The sequence below is a fragment of the Poeciliopsis prolifica genome, unplaced genomic scaffold, assembly GCF_027474105.1.
Source record: "Poeciliopsis prolifica strain line A6 unplaced genomic scaffold, Auburn_PproV2 SCAFFOLD030, whole genome shotgun sequence".
NCBI classification, from domain to species: Eukaryota; Metazoa; Chordata; class Actinopteri; order Cyprinodontiformes; family Poeciliidae; genus Poeciliopsis; species Poeciliopsis prolifica.
Genome location: NW_026562405.1, coordinates 2577298 through 2594623, shown reverse-complemented (window position 1 = coordinate 2594623; position 17326 = coordinate 2577298). Strand labels below are relative to the sequence as shown.

General features: G+C 36.1%; 2 protein-coding genes across 5 annotated transcripts in view; one reads left to right on the top strand and one right to left on the bottom strand.

Annotated features, from left to right (window-relative positions):
* Positions 1-427, bottom strand: part of phc2b (polyhomeotic homolog 2b (Drosophila)) — a 33510-nt gene extending 33083 nt beyond the window's left edge. For 2 of the 4 annotated variants that reach the window (XM_055050089.1, XM_055050090.1), the window contains exon 1: positions 158-330. Coding sequence is in view for 1 of the 4 variants with exons in the window: in XM_055050087.1 (XP_054906062.1) it covers positions 238-336 (99 nt within the window). In the remaining 3 variants the exon portion in view is untranslated. Of the gene's footprint in view, positions 1-157 lie in introns of all 4 variants that reach the window. The other 2 variants (XM_055050087.1, XM_055050091.1) reach the window with 2 other exon arrangements.
* A 20-nt stretch (positions 428-447) lies between these two features.
* slc2a1b (solute carrier family 2 member 1b) overlaps positions 448-17326 on the top strand; it is a 42066-nt gene continuing 25187 nt past the window's right edge. The window contains exon 1 of the mRNA XM_055050094.1: positions 448-578. The gene's annotated coding sequence lies outside the window, so the exon portion shown is untranslated. The remainder of the gene's footprint in view (positions 579-17326) is intronic.

Here is a 17326-nt window from a genome sequence, read left to right as displayed (position 1 = left end):
CATTGCATGCCTGCACGCCTCTGTTTTGGGCCCCCTGGACAGGCATTAGCTTGCACAGCCGTTTAACCTCACGCGTTCCGACACAAACAGGCACAAGTGACAGAGCCTTGCCATCCGTGGCATTCTTTTCCACGGGGTTAAACATTCGTCACCTTACCGTTTTCAAGAAAACGGAAGCCTCCCGCTCGCCTCGTTTTAGCTTTCGGTTCCTTGTTGTCCCTCCAAATATTATTCTACCTGAAATTTTGGACGGTAGCTCGGTGCGCCCAATGGGCTTCGATCAGACCAGCAGCTGCACAGGAGCAGAAGCAAGAAACTCTTGTATTTGCATTCCATTCTGGCGACGTCAGAATAATATGACCAATAGGATTAGAGTATGGCTTAATCCCACCCCTTCTTATTTCAATAACGCCCCTTCCTCTCCGTTGTCAAATGGACGCCACTTCACTGTTTCTATGGCAACACAAAAGGTCTGTTCTTCCGTTGCACTCTGTCTGAAACATGCAAGATAATAAAACGTTTCCCAAGACGGAAACGTTTTATCAGTGACAGGGGGATTTGTCACTGTTACTTCTTTGGTAAGAATTTTTAAAATCTTTTGGTCTTTTCTTCTATGCTTATTTCCAAAACTAGTTTTCGTCTTAAGAGTTACATCTTTTTCTGCACCTGTGATCATGGTCATTGATCAGCAAAATTCAAAAGCACTCATGTTATTAACCTGGATGTGTAGTCACTGTTGTTTTTAAACCTAGTAATTTAATCAGCAAAATTACTGCTAAAGCTTTGTTAAGTTTCCCATAAACTTTTTTGCCACATCTTATTTATTAAACAGGCACACATTATTAAGATTTGGTCTTTGGAATCCAAACAAAAATAACGTCATTTTTAACACTTGAAATAATGTCAATGGCTTGTATTTGAATTTTAGATGATGTTTGATTATATGTAGTAATATAAACTAATGAATTTTTGACCTAATTTGCTGTTGCTGATGTAGAAATTAACAAAAACGAATTTTTTGTTCCACTAGAAAAAAAGAACCTCTAAAATTGTATTTAGGTAGATTAAATATAATTTTAAAATATGACTCCTAGAAACAAAATAACAAAAATCCTCTGAGCAGGATTCACCTTTTCCCAAATGAAATTATTTATCTGTCTCAGCCTATGTAGCCCCTAAGCACAAGCAAAATAAATCATCAAGTTCAATCAGAACTGCTCATGTTATGTCAACATACACCACCCCCATGCCTCTTTTTATTGAAAGAGAAAACATTTTTTTTTAATTTCCACAATTTTTAAGCATGTGCGTTTGCTTCAGAGCAGCTGCAGCTTCATTCACTTTGGTTTTTAGCATTGTTTACACACATAAAGTACAAAGTCTTCAATATGTATATATGGAAATGATCCAGCTTGGCTGTGAATGGACAACAATAAATTTCTAATGTTTCAGGGAGGCGCTATTGTGTTGCCTGCAATATGAGAAGGGATAGTATTCATTTCCTTGCAAATACTGAATAATTTATTAGAATATGACTTATCTGGTTGGCCCCTGAGTTAATTTATCTGCTCTTTCATAGCCCCCTTGGTACCTCACTTGCAGCATTACTATGAACACAGTATCATTCCAGTAACACAGTTAATCCCAAAGGCAATTCTTAGAGCCACAGACACAGAATTGTAATATTGATGTTGTGGCAGACAGACGTAAAATTGAACCTGTATCTAAGAAATGAAGTCAAAAATGTATTGTTACTTCACAATATCAAGTATGAAACACGTTTTTTTTTTTTTTTTTTTTTTTTTTTACAAATTTGTTGTTGCTGATGGTGTATTCTGAAGTACATGTACTAAATCAAGTCTCTTCAGCTGGAAGCAAACATAAAACATTTTTTAAACCTCGGAAAGCTTTTGACTCAAAAGTCAAAGAGTTAACATTAAAGGTATTTCTGTAAAGTATGTTGGAGAGTCCTTACATGGAAGAGAAGTCTCTTTGGGAAACATGTCCAATTATCTCAAGTTGGTAGATTAGTTTCAAGAATTTTGCAGTGACCTTAATTAACACAAGACTTTCCCCTCTGCTAGTCGAATTTAGTTCTCTGCAGCAGCTCTATATTAGTGAGAAACATCATAAGTAGAGTAACTTTAATGTGCTTTAGCAACATAACCTTCCAAAGACAATCTTTTAAAGGATTTCTGTAAGTAATAAAGAACTGTGAAGAACATATTTACACTAATGCAGAATTATACTGTTGTGCATAAATATTTTTTTTTCAACAGTAGTGTAAGGTAATTCTACAAAAATATTCCAAAAACGAACTTATCAGCTCTCATCAAATTACACCATTCTGCTTTCTTTTTTTTGATTTGCCTCGTTTCACTTCACCATTTTCTTATGTTGAAGTAAAAACAAGCCATTCCTTCACTGGCTTATGCCAGCTGAGAAAATACAACCTTTTGAGTGCAAAAACATTTTTGAGATGGTAAACTGTTTGCTTCTTCTTTTTATTTTCTCAGCTGGGACCTGCTGGCCTTGTTATGTGGTGTTCAAACGAGGTGCTCATGTAATACTCAAGATAACCACAATGTGTCGCTAATGATTGCTTAGATACAGGGTATTCTAAAATGAGAATGATTTTAACAATCAAAACCTATACAGCAATAAACAGTTGTTTTGTTTGGTAGTTGAATTTTGGTTAAGGAATTAACATGGAACTTAATTGTAACCACAAGCAAACAACTTAAATAGGAATTATAATAGTGTGTCCTCTTCTTACATTGAGAAACACAGGAGTTGCCTTTTTGATTCTACAGAATTAAGATTGAGGTATTAGTTTCAGACATATAATCCTTCTTCACACATGTACAATATTAGTGTTATTTGTTAGCAATTTCATTAGACATTTACCTCAATGGAGGGGATAGAAAAAATTCAATCGTAAATTGATTGTGAGCTTCAAACATCATGTAGACTGTGTTACAAATCCAGTTTCAAAAAATCTTTTGTTTAAGTTTATTGTTTTTCTTTTCTGTTCTGTGTTTCACATAATTTTCCTCATGTGGTTCCTTTTTTTATTCTCCAAGTTTGAGGAAATCCTATGAAACTAACCTACAACCTTGGAGCTGCCACAGAACATATTATATATATCCAGGAAAGATGGTCTTCTAACAGAAGTAAATGGGAAGGGCAATATAATTGTACATGTTTTGAGAGGTAGGGTGGAACCATGTAAAGATTTAAAAACAAATAAAAGATAAAAATCTAGGCTACTCATTCCATCAAGGTACTTAAACATTGACTCCGTATTATAGTTTTCCTCTTGTTTCATGTGAACATATACCTGGTTGTCATCAGCACAAAGATGAAAGGAACATCTGTACTTTTACAAAAGTGGAGCGCAAGGGAAACAGAAGCAATTAAAAATGAACAGACCCAAGAAATAAGCCTTGTGGAACGCCCACAAGAAAGGCAAACAGAGAACAATTTGAAAATGCACAGAACTTAAATTCATCCAAGGGAAGTCCTTTGAAAACTTATACAGTGTTCTAAGCAAGAAATTAAAACACCGGCGTCCACAGTATCAATTGCAGCTGTTAAACCCAATAAAACCAAGATCACACAGTTTCTGGAGCCTGTGGTTGGAACGATGTCATTAAAAATTCTAAGTAGTGCACACTGTGTGCTGTGAGTAAGTAAGTAAATAAAAATGTATTAATTTAGAACCTTTCAGATTAGTATTACAAACTGATATACAAAGACTTTCAAAAAAACAAAGTTAAAATATATCTTAATATATTGTATATTTTGGTTTTAAAGTGTGCATTCAACTCTGTGGGAATGACTCACAGTATTCACTTCAGAGAATGCAGCTGCAACAAATAAAGCTTTGCCCAATTGTTCACTTCAAGAATGTCTATGTCTTAGTCATCAGACTGCATCTTAGGCAACCAACCATTTGAGGTTTGGTTGCTTAAGATGCAACCAAACCTTGTTATTTGAGCTTTCATCCACTTGGGTGTGCCATTGTGTTACAGTCTATTCAAAAGCCTTTTAGGCTCTCAGGCTCATTATTTTGGAAAAAAAAAAAAGCCAAAACAAATTATGCAGAGTCATTTGTGAAGTCAGTCAATGTTATTTAATGTTTTTGCCAAGAGTATTTACTTGGCTCTGTAGTCTACTCTTAATAGGAAGATCAAAGTTGAAGTGATTCCTGTTGAGTTTGAGCCTGAAGTCTACTGTTAAGAAAGCAATCACTTTGCTGTTGTCTTCATTCAGGCTTGGGAAGGTATTGAAAATGGCTCTGGGAGCTAGCTTAATTGTTCCTCTAAAACAATGAAAATTCCTGGAGTCAAAGACTGCCGTGAAGTAACTTCCTCTTTGGTAGATCCTTTTGCGTTTGTTTTGATCAATTTCTTCAAAGACAACCCCAACCTTCACCTTGATGCCTTTTTGAACTGTTTTTACTGTATGAAAGTGTTTAGAAATGACGGTTGAGAGGCCTCCCGCATCAAAGATTGCTTGTTAGTTTAAGAATTACTCAGTTTTCTTGTCATTGTTTTATAACTCTCCGATTTGTCCCTCTACTGTTTGCACAACAAGGATGACTATTGTGAAAAAGGATATTTAGTCTGATTCAGCCCCAGCAGACATCCCCTCCCTGCTGCACACAAACTTCACAGACAAGGTTAGGAGATTTCGGGCATCCTGTTGTTTTACATGTCGGCCAGACACTGCATTAGTATCAACATCTATACACAAGGAGCATTGCACAATTCTTATCAAGCCTGTATGATCAAGAACTTGAGAAATACTGACTGTCCAGTGGTTGACCTTTACATTTAAGCAGAAATGTTTCTAAATAGAATAGAATCATCCTTTATTGTTCCACAGAGGGGAAATTCAGGTGTCTTAATAAGTTGAGATAAGCAGGAATATACATATTCGAAACATATGAAAAATGAAACATAAACTGTAAAGTACAGTCAAATATAGGAAAAGCAATACTGTGCATTTATTTAAAAAATAGTAAACCCAGGTATAAAAGTAATGTGTAGCTTGGTAGGATAATTTCAACAAGACAAATATACAAAATGTGCTTGAATAAGTGAGTTTTACAATTGCTGTGACTCAGCTGTACTTGAACAGGTCCCTCTTGTTTTCACACAATCTCTTGAAGTTCCTTTAAGTGGCATTAGTGGCAACACTGGCATAAGATTTACAAGAGCTTAAAGTGTTTCCACCTTACCGGTAGAAACAGGACGGCTGAATAGATCAAGCACACTCATTACTTCAATTCCCACACACCCAATCAAAATGATAGGCTTTTTTTCATTGACATGGTGGGATGCTGGGTAGCATGTCATGATGTGTGCTGAAGAACAAGGTTCCAGTATCTATTTTGTGTTGTTGAGACACACTTTCAAGACTCAAGACTTTTGATGTGATCAACATTTTGTACCAACCACAAAGAAAGAAACTCATCACCTGTTAATGTTTTACACATCAAAATTAGAATTCACTCAAATTAAATGCAACTCACACCTGTTCTGACTAATAGTTTATTTTTAAAATTTTATCATGGTTTTTGTGAAATTACTTCTGTTGTTTTGATTTCCTATTGAGATAGGAAATCATGCCTCTTTATTTACCTTTGTTCAAAATTGGTAAGACAAGAGCATGTGCCTTTCAAGTAGGGCTGATTTTCATTGGCCTTCCTGCTTGCCTAACATTGTCCATTTCTACAATCAACAATCAAAATTTTGGCACCTCACCAAGTTAATATGTGTGAAAGAGAGCTAAAAATAACTCTCCACAGCTTACCTTCACAGAACACATACACACGTTTCTGTGTGAGATTTGTCTCTGTAAGATTACAATTATTCCCTTGTTGTATATCAAAACAATGGTAAGATATTCAAAGTGGACATGTAAAAATGTTTGAATAGACTTTGTTTCATTATTTGGAATGTTTTGGCATTAAATTGTAAATATCTAACTACAGTATATGTCCTAATATGTTTATTGTAATCACCGCCATGTTTTTACTGCTAACAGGCATTAGGCAGTGACCACGTGAAAATAATAGGAGTGTAAAGTGAATTTAGGTAAGGATTAGGTGAAAATGATGGTTAGGTTAGGGTAAAGATTTGGGTTAAGCTTCATAAATTGATGGAAGTCAATGCAAAGTCCTGCTAAAGATAAAAAACCAAACCGTGTGTGTCTGTGGATGAGTGGGTGTGGGCGGGTGGATGAGTGACGTAGACAGAGCATTTCAGGTCAATGAATGTAAAAGAATGAGGATCTTAAAGTCAGGTTATAAGAGGAGCTCTGCTTTTCCTGATTGCTTACCGTAGTGGTTTGTAACCACGGGTTTAGTTTAGCATTAGCAGAGAAAAAGTGGCAGACTTAAATCTACATTCATTTTTGTTGTGGTTGGTAAGGCTGGCTCCTGCAGCAGAGTGCAGCATGCCGCCCTGCACGCACACAGTTTTTTCTTCCCCATTTGTCTGCATAAGAGTGTGGCAAGGTTTTAGACCGCAGGAGGTTGTGACGTATGAAGAGGCAGAGTGTGAAAAGAGGCTTAGAGAGTTTGGTAGCCTGGAAATCATCAGTGAGTCAGACAGAAAGACTGAATAGGAGAGGAGCAGACTTGCACGTCCGTAATGAAGAAGGAGAGAATGGAAAGGTTTGGATTTTATGAGTTCATATTAAAAAGGAGGATGAATAACATATATGGCCAGTAACAAGAACTACTTTTCTAAGAAGACAGGTCATATAACTGATGAATTGAAGAAACTTACAAAGAAACTTACTTACTGCAAGAGGACATCAAAAAAGAAAACTGACACATTGCAGGAAAATGAAACCTTTGGTAAAATGGTAGTTGAGATGGCAAATAGCATCACCCATCACCCCACACTATTCTAGTGTTATGTTTATAGTTAAAATTACAGAGTAGTGTCACATGCTTGGCTTCTCCTTCGAGCCAAATGCCACTTTAACTCAAGGTTTGCTTTTGCCCAGGAAAATCAGAAAGAAACAGAAGAAGTATGAGGAAATGACTGAGATAAAAACCGCTGAATTAATCCATGGTTATTGGTTTATTTATTTATTTATATTTATTTAGAACATGATAGAAGTATAAAATCACACACATGAACAAGGAATGCAAAAGACATATTTGTATACTACAAAAAATTTAACATGGTCGAAAAGGATTAGGAAGAAGTAAAAAACTTATAAACTCTTATCTCATAAATGTTGACATTGGCACCCTAAGAAGAGACAATTAAATGCAATATTTTTACATGCTGTGAAAATGTATTAGGCCCATTTCATCCAGATTTTGTTTAGTGCTCTTGTTACATTTGAATGAGTCATATCATCAGACAAGGATAACCTGAGCAAACACAAAATTTAGATTTTAGTTTTCCCTTTCAGTTACCGTATTAAGCAAAAAATGTTTTCCCAACCATACTGACTTTATTGGAAAACATTTTCTCCCAAACTGTTGTAATGGTTACATCACCCTGGACATCAACAACAACCATCAGCGGTATTTCAAAGATCCTGCAACAGAATCTCTGTTTAATTTAAGTTAAATTAACTTTTTTTTCTTGCAGTTTCAATTTTAACTTGTTGGTGTATGTCAGATCAGCTATGTAAACTCAAGTGTGGTGGAGTTTAAAGTCACCAACTGATGGAGAAATCTTCACCTTTAGGGAATTTTTGCTAGAAAACAGAATTTATGGCTCTTCAGCATAAATGCAATAGCAGATGATCCTATTTTAATTTGTCAATCATCCCCATGAAATAATAATCAGCGTAATGTTTAATAAAACAAAGAGAGAAAAACAGCCTGTTTTTATCCTGTGAAAATACTGGAAGTTTCATGTCTCCATTTCTTAACAAATATTACTTTCGGTTGGCCTTTAATAATTTAGTTTTAGAACTTACTGGCTGATTTGTTCTCTGTACTTAACCTTTAACAAACCACAAAGAGGGAGGAACAAAAAGAGAAAGAAGCTTCAAAATCAACAACCACACATAAAAATGAGAGGGGGAAAAAATTAAAAGAGCAACTAGTGAATTATGCAGGAGCAGAAACAGGGTCAGTGTGTTACTAGTCATGCCACAGTCCATGCAGGGCCAGTACAGCCCTGAATGACCTGGATGATATGGCATTCCCTGTGTCACAGGTTGCGAGGTTAATAATGCATTGCCATCGTGCAAACAACAGATCGCTTCAGGTTTCCTGCCTCCACATTTACAAAGCTCTCACCACTTTACCTGATCACAAGAAGCACTGAAACTATCCTTTCAGTTCCATTAAAAAAATTGTCACACATAACTAATTTCCTCTGTTTCCATTAAAACACAATTTATTAATTACCTTCCAGTTGTGCTTTGACAATTTTCTATTTTCTTAGCTATTTTAAAAATAATATATTAATATAATTTTCTCTCAAATGAGACACAGTTCAATTCCCAAGACACACAGGACCAACAATTATGCATCCACACACTCACACGAATACAACATTTATTTCAGTTAATTTTATGTAAAAAAAAAAAACAAAACAGACTCAAATGAGTTTATGTCAGCAAAAATTGTACCTACATTAAATCCAGTAAATCCAATTTGATGCAATTAAAACACAATTAGATTCAGATCAATCGGCAGAAAGTTGTCTGTCTAAACATGACTTTTGGCACAATGCAAATAGCACCTATTATGCTCTTCTCTTGCCAATTTTTGGTACAACTCTTGTCATGTTTTTAGCTTCTTATGTCTTAACATTAATCTAATAAGGGACGGTCAGATGGAATATGCTGTTCAAGGGTGTGACTTATTCTGTTTGAATAATTTTATTATTCAAACAGTAGGCACCAATGGCCTACTATTGGTGCCTTATTTATTTAGCGGAGACAAGCAACAGAGTTGTTGCCACTTGTAAATTTTCCTACCTTCACAGTTACTGTGTGACACAAGTGTACAGTGACAGGATGGACACACACAGCTGAGCTTTTATTAATTACCTCACAGAACAGGACCATGGTCCTCCATGTTCTCTCTTTTGGCTTGGTTCACCTCTTACCTCATTTAGCTCATTTGGGGAACCAGACCTTAGAGATGCTCCAATGAGCTTCAGCAAACACTGCACACTCACACTAATGCAGTGTGACAATCTGTTTTTTCTTTCTGCACGGAACTGGAGGGAGTCGATGGAGTGATGTTTTTCTAATTGCAGATAATGATGAAGAAAGAAGTAGGTGTGTTCCCTGTTCAGGGTGACTTTTTGATTCTTTTGTGAATGTGGGCTATCAGTTGGTCAAAACCCAGGAGATAGTTCTGGTATTTATTTGTTTATTGGTCCTGAGAATTCAAATTGAATGTGGTGACATTGCCACGTATGTCAGAGTGACATCAATACAATGTCTCTCTTTCAGCAAAAATTGTAAATCAGATCTATTAAAGAGATTTTAACAACTACTTAAACAGATGAATTAGAAGCTCAATACACCAACCAATAAGTTTGGGTAATGTAAGTTCCTCACCAAACATCACAACGGCAACAAGGTCATGGGAAAGCTTACCACTAAACATTCACAATGACATTCACAAGTTTGATATTTGGTACTGGCCGCCTTTGTTCCCGGATGTTTAATTAGTGAGGAATTAAACACATTTAGCTCCAAACACAATCACACACCTCAGTGGCATCTTAATTCCTGGCAGCCTCAGGGGCCAGAAGCAGCAGTAACGCAGCCTTTGTGGGTCCTGCATCGAAAGGAGTGTGTCAGCAGTTCAGCAGAGATCTAGAGCCATGTTAGTTTTTTTTCCAGCTGCCCGGTCTACTGCGCTTCTACAGCAGGCAGTGAGCAAAGCTACAGAATTGGTCACTGTGAATTAGGGCCTTGTTGGGAATGGGTAACCTCACAAAGATCTGTGAGGCATAAAGGGGGAAAAAAGAAAGTGCATTCAGTCCTTCTTTGGGGAATCTAGCTTGTTTGGGAGCAGTCGGTTCATTTAGCTTTTGGGTTGTGCCAGGCCTCCAAAGTGCCAAAAGCTATGAGTAATGCTGCACTGGCACTGGGTGCCAACAAGTGCACAAATGTATTTTTCTCACAGGGAAAGAAACAGATTTAAAATTCATGATACGTTGTCTTAAATCTGAAATGTAATGAACATTGAAAATGTCTGTGTGTCTGCAAAATGACTATTTGGGTAGAAGAACATTTCATCCACTTTAGTTCCATTTTCATTAGAAATGTGCGGAAAACGTAGTCCATATTCCGCTAATTTTCAAAAAACACAACTTTGCAATTGCAGTGTTTCCAGTAAATAAGAAAAGCAATTACAATCACATATTAATTAGTTTCTGCGAGATCATCTTCACTAAGCTAAATTTTCCTGTTTCTATACTTTGAGCATAAAGCAGTGCTAACAGATGTGTAGGAATGTTATGCAAAAACGTCAAATTCTTAGAAACAATGACATTCTTTGTACTGGTGAAGTAAGAGCTTGAGTAAACAAAAGTAGAGACAATGCCCATGTGTTTCCACGTGAATTTGTTCCAGCGTACTCATTTATTGAGTTACTCATTGAACAATAAAATCTGGCCAGGTAGGTTGGAGTTTGCTGCCTACATCTGCAAGCAAAGCAAAGTTTTTTTAAAAAAAAACTCATAATTCAGGTCAATGGTCAAAAGTTTGAATTTGTCAATATTTGTACATTATCACTGATATATATTATTGGCAATATAAGGAAATAAATAAGCAACCTGCAAAACAAAACTCTTACATGTCCTGACTTTATTTTCTAATGTATAGTTTGTAAAAACCACTATTAAAGCTCCAAAAATTTGCAACAATTGATCAATAAACCCTTTAAGAACTGTTGTTGCTATTTCCAAAGGGAGAAAGTAATGAAAGGAGGGAAGTGTCTTTCATCAAGTTTTGCTACACCTTAAGGGCTTGAAAAATGAAAATCCTTTAAAGGATCAAGTAAAATAGGAAACTCCTTGCATGTGAAATCCAGCTGATCAATCACCTGACCAGTTTGTTGGAAACCACTGAGCAAATTCTTGGCATTTGTTTTTAACAAATTAGAGAGCAGCAGTTCTGCCAAGAAACAGTTTCAGCACATTATAATCATGGCTTTGTCACAACTTTTCTCCATTACGTAAGTCTTCATTGGTGTTCTGTGTGCTTGGCTAATTTGCTTAACTGTCCCCATTAACAAAGAGAGCATGATTAAAAACAGCACTGGTGTTTAAAAATATAAGCATCTCAACAAGATTAATCCACAGAATAACGAATCAGAAACTTTCTTCATATTAGAGTAAAAAATATGTACTTACTGTACAGGTTATATTTTACATCAGTATGTGAAATATTTATTATTATGTTGAATAATAGCAACATTAAATTATAATTTCTTTCAGTTACCTTTCTCCCAGAAGCAAATTTAACTCTCTTTGTTGAAGGAGTTACCTTTTAATGATCATCATAATTGTTTTAATTATATAAATGGGTACAATAGTGGAGAACATTATTTCTAAAAGATCAGTGTTAGTCTTTTCCAATTTGGTTTGTAGTTTCTTTAAGTCTAAATTCACATTCCTTTGTGTTAATTACTCACTTTGCATCAGTCTGTCTGTTTGCTCTTTTCTAATCCCCTGTTTAATTCACCCTCATTCTTTATTATTGTCCACTTTTCCTGCAGTATGGAAAGTCATAGTTTGTTATTGTTATTGTTATTATTTTCCACTAAAGTGCCTGTTACTCTATCTGTGCTCCGTGTCCTTTATGCCCTGTTTGAAATTTGTAGTTTTTAAACCATCACAAATGTTATCCCTGCTTTTTTGGTGTCATAAACAATCTACAAAACATTACACAATTGGGTTACGTTAAGGGACCATTGTCTGAACTACACCAGTAAGTTGACCTCTCAATGACTCAAACAGAAAAAAACCCATCTGAATCAGCTAAAACAAAATGAGTTATGCGAGGCCGACTCAATATCTTTCCTTAAATCTAAGTGACATGAAGTGACATAACCTTAAACAGGCTGTTTTAGGTTGTAACCCCACCAAACTGGCTGAATGAAAATGATTCAGTCATAAATTGTGCACCAAAAGTAATCAGCAGTGATGTAAAAGCCTTATTGTCGGTTATTGCAAAATACGTGATGGTAGGTGTTTCTCCCAAGATTGGTACAACCAGTTATTAGGAGACAATTATTTCTTCCGAGAGCTACCCTGTTTCCACAAATGTTTGCTCATAATAAGTGAAATTATCATTTTAAAATGGCATTTTGTAATAAATGAGGTCATGTTTGTCTCATTTTAAAATGTGTACAATGTAAAATATTTCAGTGTGATTAAAAATACAAAAACAGCAGAAATTTATAAAGGTCTTGTTTTTCACAGGGTGTTGGTAAAGGAGATATTTGTGTGATCCCCTTGTACTGCTCCTGTTATGCTAATCCTTAGCCTCACTCCTATGTGAGAATTATCTCCTGCTCTCCAAACTCATTGTGATTTTCTGTTCATAGCAGAAAATCCAGTATGTACCAACTGTTGATAACCCTTTCATGGAACCCCACTCCATGAGGTCCTGAATGTTCATTTAGTGGGTTAAATAAAAGTTCACCTATTGCACTGAGGTACTATGAACAGTGAGGCGGTTCATATACGCATGTATTCATGTTGACTCTAGATAGAGCCTATTGTATTGCTTAAGGCTTGTGTGACGACACATTGGAAATGGTTATCTTTAAAGAGAGAGACATTGAATTTTTGAATGGCAGTAAGAGAGTGTGCTTGCATATAAACACTAGGTTATCGGTGTTCTGATAGGCTTTGTTCAATGGGGGTTGGTCAGATAGATGTCCCAGTTTGAGATATGTTTGTTGCTGAGGTTTCACGTCTAATTGAGACAAACGAAGCATCAAGATAAACTTTCGAAATCCATTGTTCTTTCTGTTAAGCAAATTACTGGTAAATTGATTTGCTCAGCTGTGGAAACACAGTCACAAACATATAAAAAATATAAAACAATTTTTCTCGCAAATACACATGAATGTGAGAATTTCACATTCGAGCACAAAGGAGAAATAAAAGAACATGATTGCAGTCAAACAGTACAATAAAAATTTTTATTTTTAATGTTGATCAATCATAGTTGAGTCAAACTCAGCACAATTTCTCTCCCCAAAACAATTTCATCAGCCGTCTGCTGGATTGACAAAAACATATCTCAGTCTGGAACAAAGTAATGGAGCAATAATCACAAACAAACTGAGAAGCTGTTGTCCGTAGAGACAGTCTGTGAGAATTGTTAAGAAACACAGGCCTACGTAACTGCGACCCTGTCTGGGTTAGCGCTGTTGTCCAGAGTAAGTTTGGTATCCATGGTTTTTCCAGTGATGCCTTTGAGAACCTCTTAGATGGTCACAGTCCCATTCTTGGAGTGAACAGATCCCTGTACTTCAACAGCCAACCCTTTTTGGCACAGCACAATATTAGATCCTGTCAGCCAATTACACTCAAAGCCCTTGAAAAGGAGGATGACATGTTTATGTTTTGGTTTCTAACAATTAAAAGCAAAATTACATCACTCTTTGCCAGGGAACGAAAACAAGGCCTGAATGCTGCTGATGGGTGAAAGATATTTTGTTTTTTTTAACCCAATAAATTAAAGGAATCTACCCAAGGATTAAACTGAGAAGTTGCAGCCATGTTGACAATTAAGTTTTGTAAACAAAACAGTTATTGAATTAAAAATTTAATGTTATGGTGACATAGCAACAAAAAAAAAAAAAAAAAAAAAAAAGAGAAAAGGAACAACTTTATGACTTAACAGGAGTGAAAATAAGAATTGTAATAACACAATGCTTTACAGAAATGTTAATGCTGCTAAAGGCTGACTTGTGATGCTGTAAGTCACAAGTTTTAATAACCAGCCATACGGGAGCAACATGGAGCCAGTTGTGTACTGCTTTCTCCTCATGATGAAAGAAAGCCTTTGATGCATTTGTTTAGATGGAGGACAACCCAGTTCTTGCTTATCAGGAAATAAACCTGATTTTTGACAGAACCAAGCCCAGGCTCTCGGGATAAAGTATTGCGTCTGCATGTTTGTTTAACAGAAGGCCTCCAACAAAGATGCAAAACGTTCCGGACATGCACATGTTAATGTACACATCCTGCTGTCGCACTTCCACTTATAGATTATGGTGGTGATCAAAAATAAGGAAGTTCCGAAATCTCACCTTGATTACATAAAAAATAAAACATTAGCGAAACAACTATTAATGCTAAATGTAAGCATTTGTTGAGGAGCAATAAAGAAAAAAACAATAAGGTTATTTTACTTTGTTAGTTCTTTTTGTTTTTATAACTAAATTAACCAGACATGACAGCTGCTTGGAAATATGCGAGCCCTTAAGGCGGTATCTTCATGAACACTGTTCTGGACTGATTTTTATTAGCTTGTTGCCAAGGCAGTTATGAAACATGTATAAACTAGCATCAATACCAGCGATGAAATAAATTATATGCAAGTTACTGCTGTATTCTTATTTTATCACAATGGGTTTTGAACTGAATGTGAATTTAAAAGTTCTGATTCCAAAATCTCAGTTTTCAACTTTGCACTTTGTGGCCTTTCTCCCCAACTCTTTATGCCCATTTCCTGTCTGAGTGCTGCAAGAATGGACCTACTAAATGCAAATGAACAAATCAAGTCTGGTTACCTGTCCAGAGTGTACTCTGCCTCTCTCCCAATGACCTCTGGATTTAATCACCAGCCTCTTGTGATCTTGCAGGGATAAGACAATACATGGATTGATGGATGGAGTTTGCTCTGAGAAAGTAAACATCTCTCTCATTGCTCTTAACATACTACAGTCAAGAGAGTACATTCTAAACTAAATCTCAAATTTTATCATGGTCTATCTATCCTTTGATCTAAAATTAATAAAATCTAACCTCAGGTGGAAAGAGCTACAGACCACAGATTTCATCTTTTCGTTAATATTTAAAGTTGCAGTAGGGAGTTCTAAGAAAACCCTGGGCTTTTCTTAGAAAATTTGAACAAGCACACCTCACAGGTTCATCACCTTTGCTCTCTGCTGTGCTACAGTTCTCCATCTATTGCTCTTCCTTCACCGTATATCCTGCTGACAACTGGAGAAATCTGCAATTTTTCTGTTGTTTTTGCGCCATTGGCACAGCTGAACGACAATACCTGCTGAGCAGAGTAGGGGTGTGAACGTACCCAAGAGCATGACATATATCTTTTTAACATGTCCTGTCCTGCAGTGTGACAATCAGAGTACTTTTCTGAGTGTCAAGGTGAGGCCCAACAGATTGTTCGAGTTGACATGAAACTTTATCATAAATAGCTTTGGGTTTATTTCAGATGTAGCGAATACAGAAATTAAAGAAAGAAAGATAGGGAAAAAGTTTAAAGGGAAAAGAGATAGGAGTGGAGGAAAGAATGCAACATGTAGAAAACACAAGTCACACTATAAGTCTGCCTCTCTACCTGCAGATAGATCAAAAAAGACAGCTATAAACAAAATATGCATATAAAATAATAACTATTATAACATCACGGAAATGTACAAGGTACAATTTAATACAAGATAGTATATTTAGTGGCAACCACACCCCATTGAGTGTAACTGAAGAATGTCTAAGGCCCTCCTTCTGACTCTGATTTATTGTTTCTGACCTTATGATTGTGTGTGAGTGTGATTCATGTTCACTGGACCTAAATTGGACAATTTGGGTTTGAATAACATTTGTGATTCAGTCTTATGTACCAAAGCACATGCCTATGTTTATTTTCAAGCAGGTGAGTCAGGCAACAGTGTAATCCTTCATCTGTTCATCTTTGTGAATAAAACACCCTCTCTTGTCTCCCATTCATATTTCAACTTGATATATTAATGCAACCTGAAACACACAGCCAGGAATCAACCGTTAGGCAGTTTCAGGAGGACTTAACGATGACAACACAAGCTTTTGATTGCAGGATCTTTTTAATACTTAAGAAATGTCACTAAAAAGGAATGGCAATACCAAGTATTGGGAGCATAAAGTCAAGAACTTTGGTTTTACAAGTTGAATATATTTGATATTTGAAGACTTGAGCACAGATTATACAAGTAGACGATCTCCTATGTTACTATAATAATTCTAGTGGAAAACAAAACTGTATAAATGTAGAAGTAGTTTTGATGTTGAACAAATTCTGGCTAAATTGGGTAAAAACCTACCTTGCAAAAGTTCAAAACAACACTCTACCTATCCCTACATATAAGTAAGGTTGATGAAATCAGCTTTATATTCTGCAAGGAACTCTACAATTGACTTATTTTTGCTTTTAGCATATTGTTTAAGGAGAAGTTCCCCATGTGAGTAAAATTCTTCTTTTACTCAAAATTGCCGCATCAATGCTCGCTGATAACTTGTCCACAAAAACAAGAAACACATAATAAATTATAATTAATTAATTTCTTTTTTCATTGAGAATTGTTGCTTTTCTGCTTAATCACTCATCACATTAACTGAATTTACTCTGAAAAGTTAGAGAAAAGTGTCCTGAGAAGAGCATTAGTGTCACAAAGAAAGCCTGACTCACTGCGAAGCAAGGGAGGCTACGTGCACAAGGGAACAGATCAGGTGCGGACTCTCTTTGTGAACAGGTGAATTTGAGCTGCCTGTTGAGTCATGAGAAAATTATCCTGGGCACTGTCCGGTGCATTTGATCTCATCGTGTTTACCTGTCTGCAAAGAGAGAATCTGAAGATCTCATATCCATGACACAAATCAGTTCAAACAGAAATAATGTTAAAGTGCCTGACAAAAACAATCATGCCACCAATACTTTTGCACATTTCTTCATGAGATACCAAAAACCCTCTGCTTTTTGTAGAGCTGGACAAATCAAGCAAAAAGTAAAAGTCATGCATGATTATGTGCCTTTTCTTTCAAACTCATTGCCATGGATACCCCTAGAGAAAATCAACTGTAACCAACCATCTTCTGAAGTCACACTGTTAGCAGTAATAGTCTACCTGTGTGTAATTTAATCTCAGCATAAATAGAGCTGGGAAGGTCTTAGAGGTTTGTCAGAGAACATTAGTGAATAAAACAGCATCATGAAGACCAATAAACATGGCAGATATCTCTGATAAATTATTGTTGGAACATTTAAAGAAGGGTTGGGTTGAAAAACAATATTTCAAATTTTGAACATCTTCCGAAGCTCTGTTCATTCCATCATCTGTTTGAAGACTGAAGCAGTACTT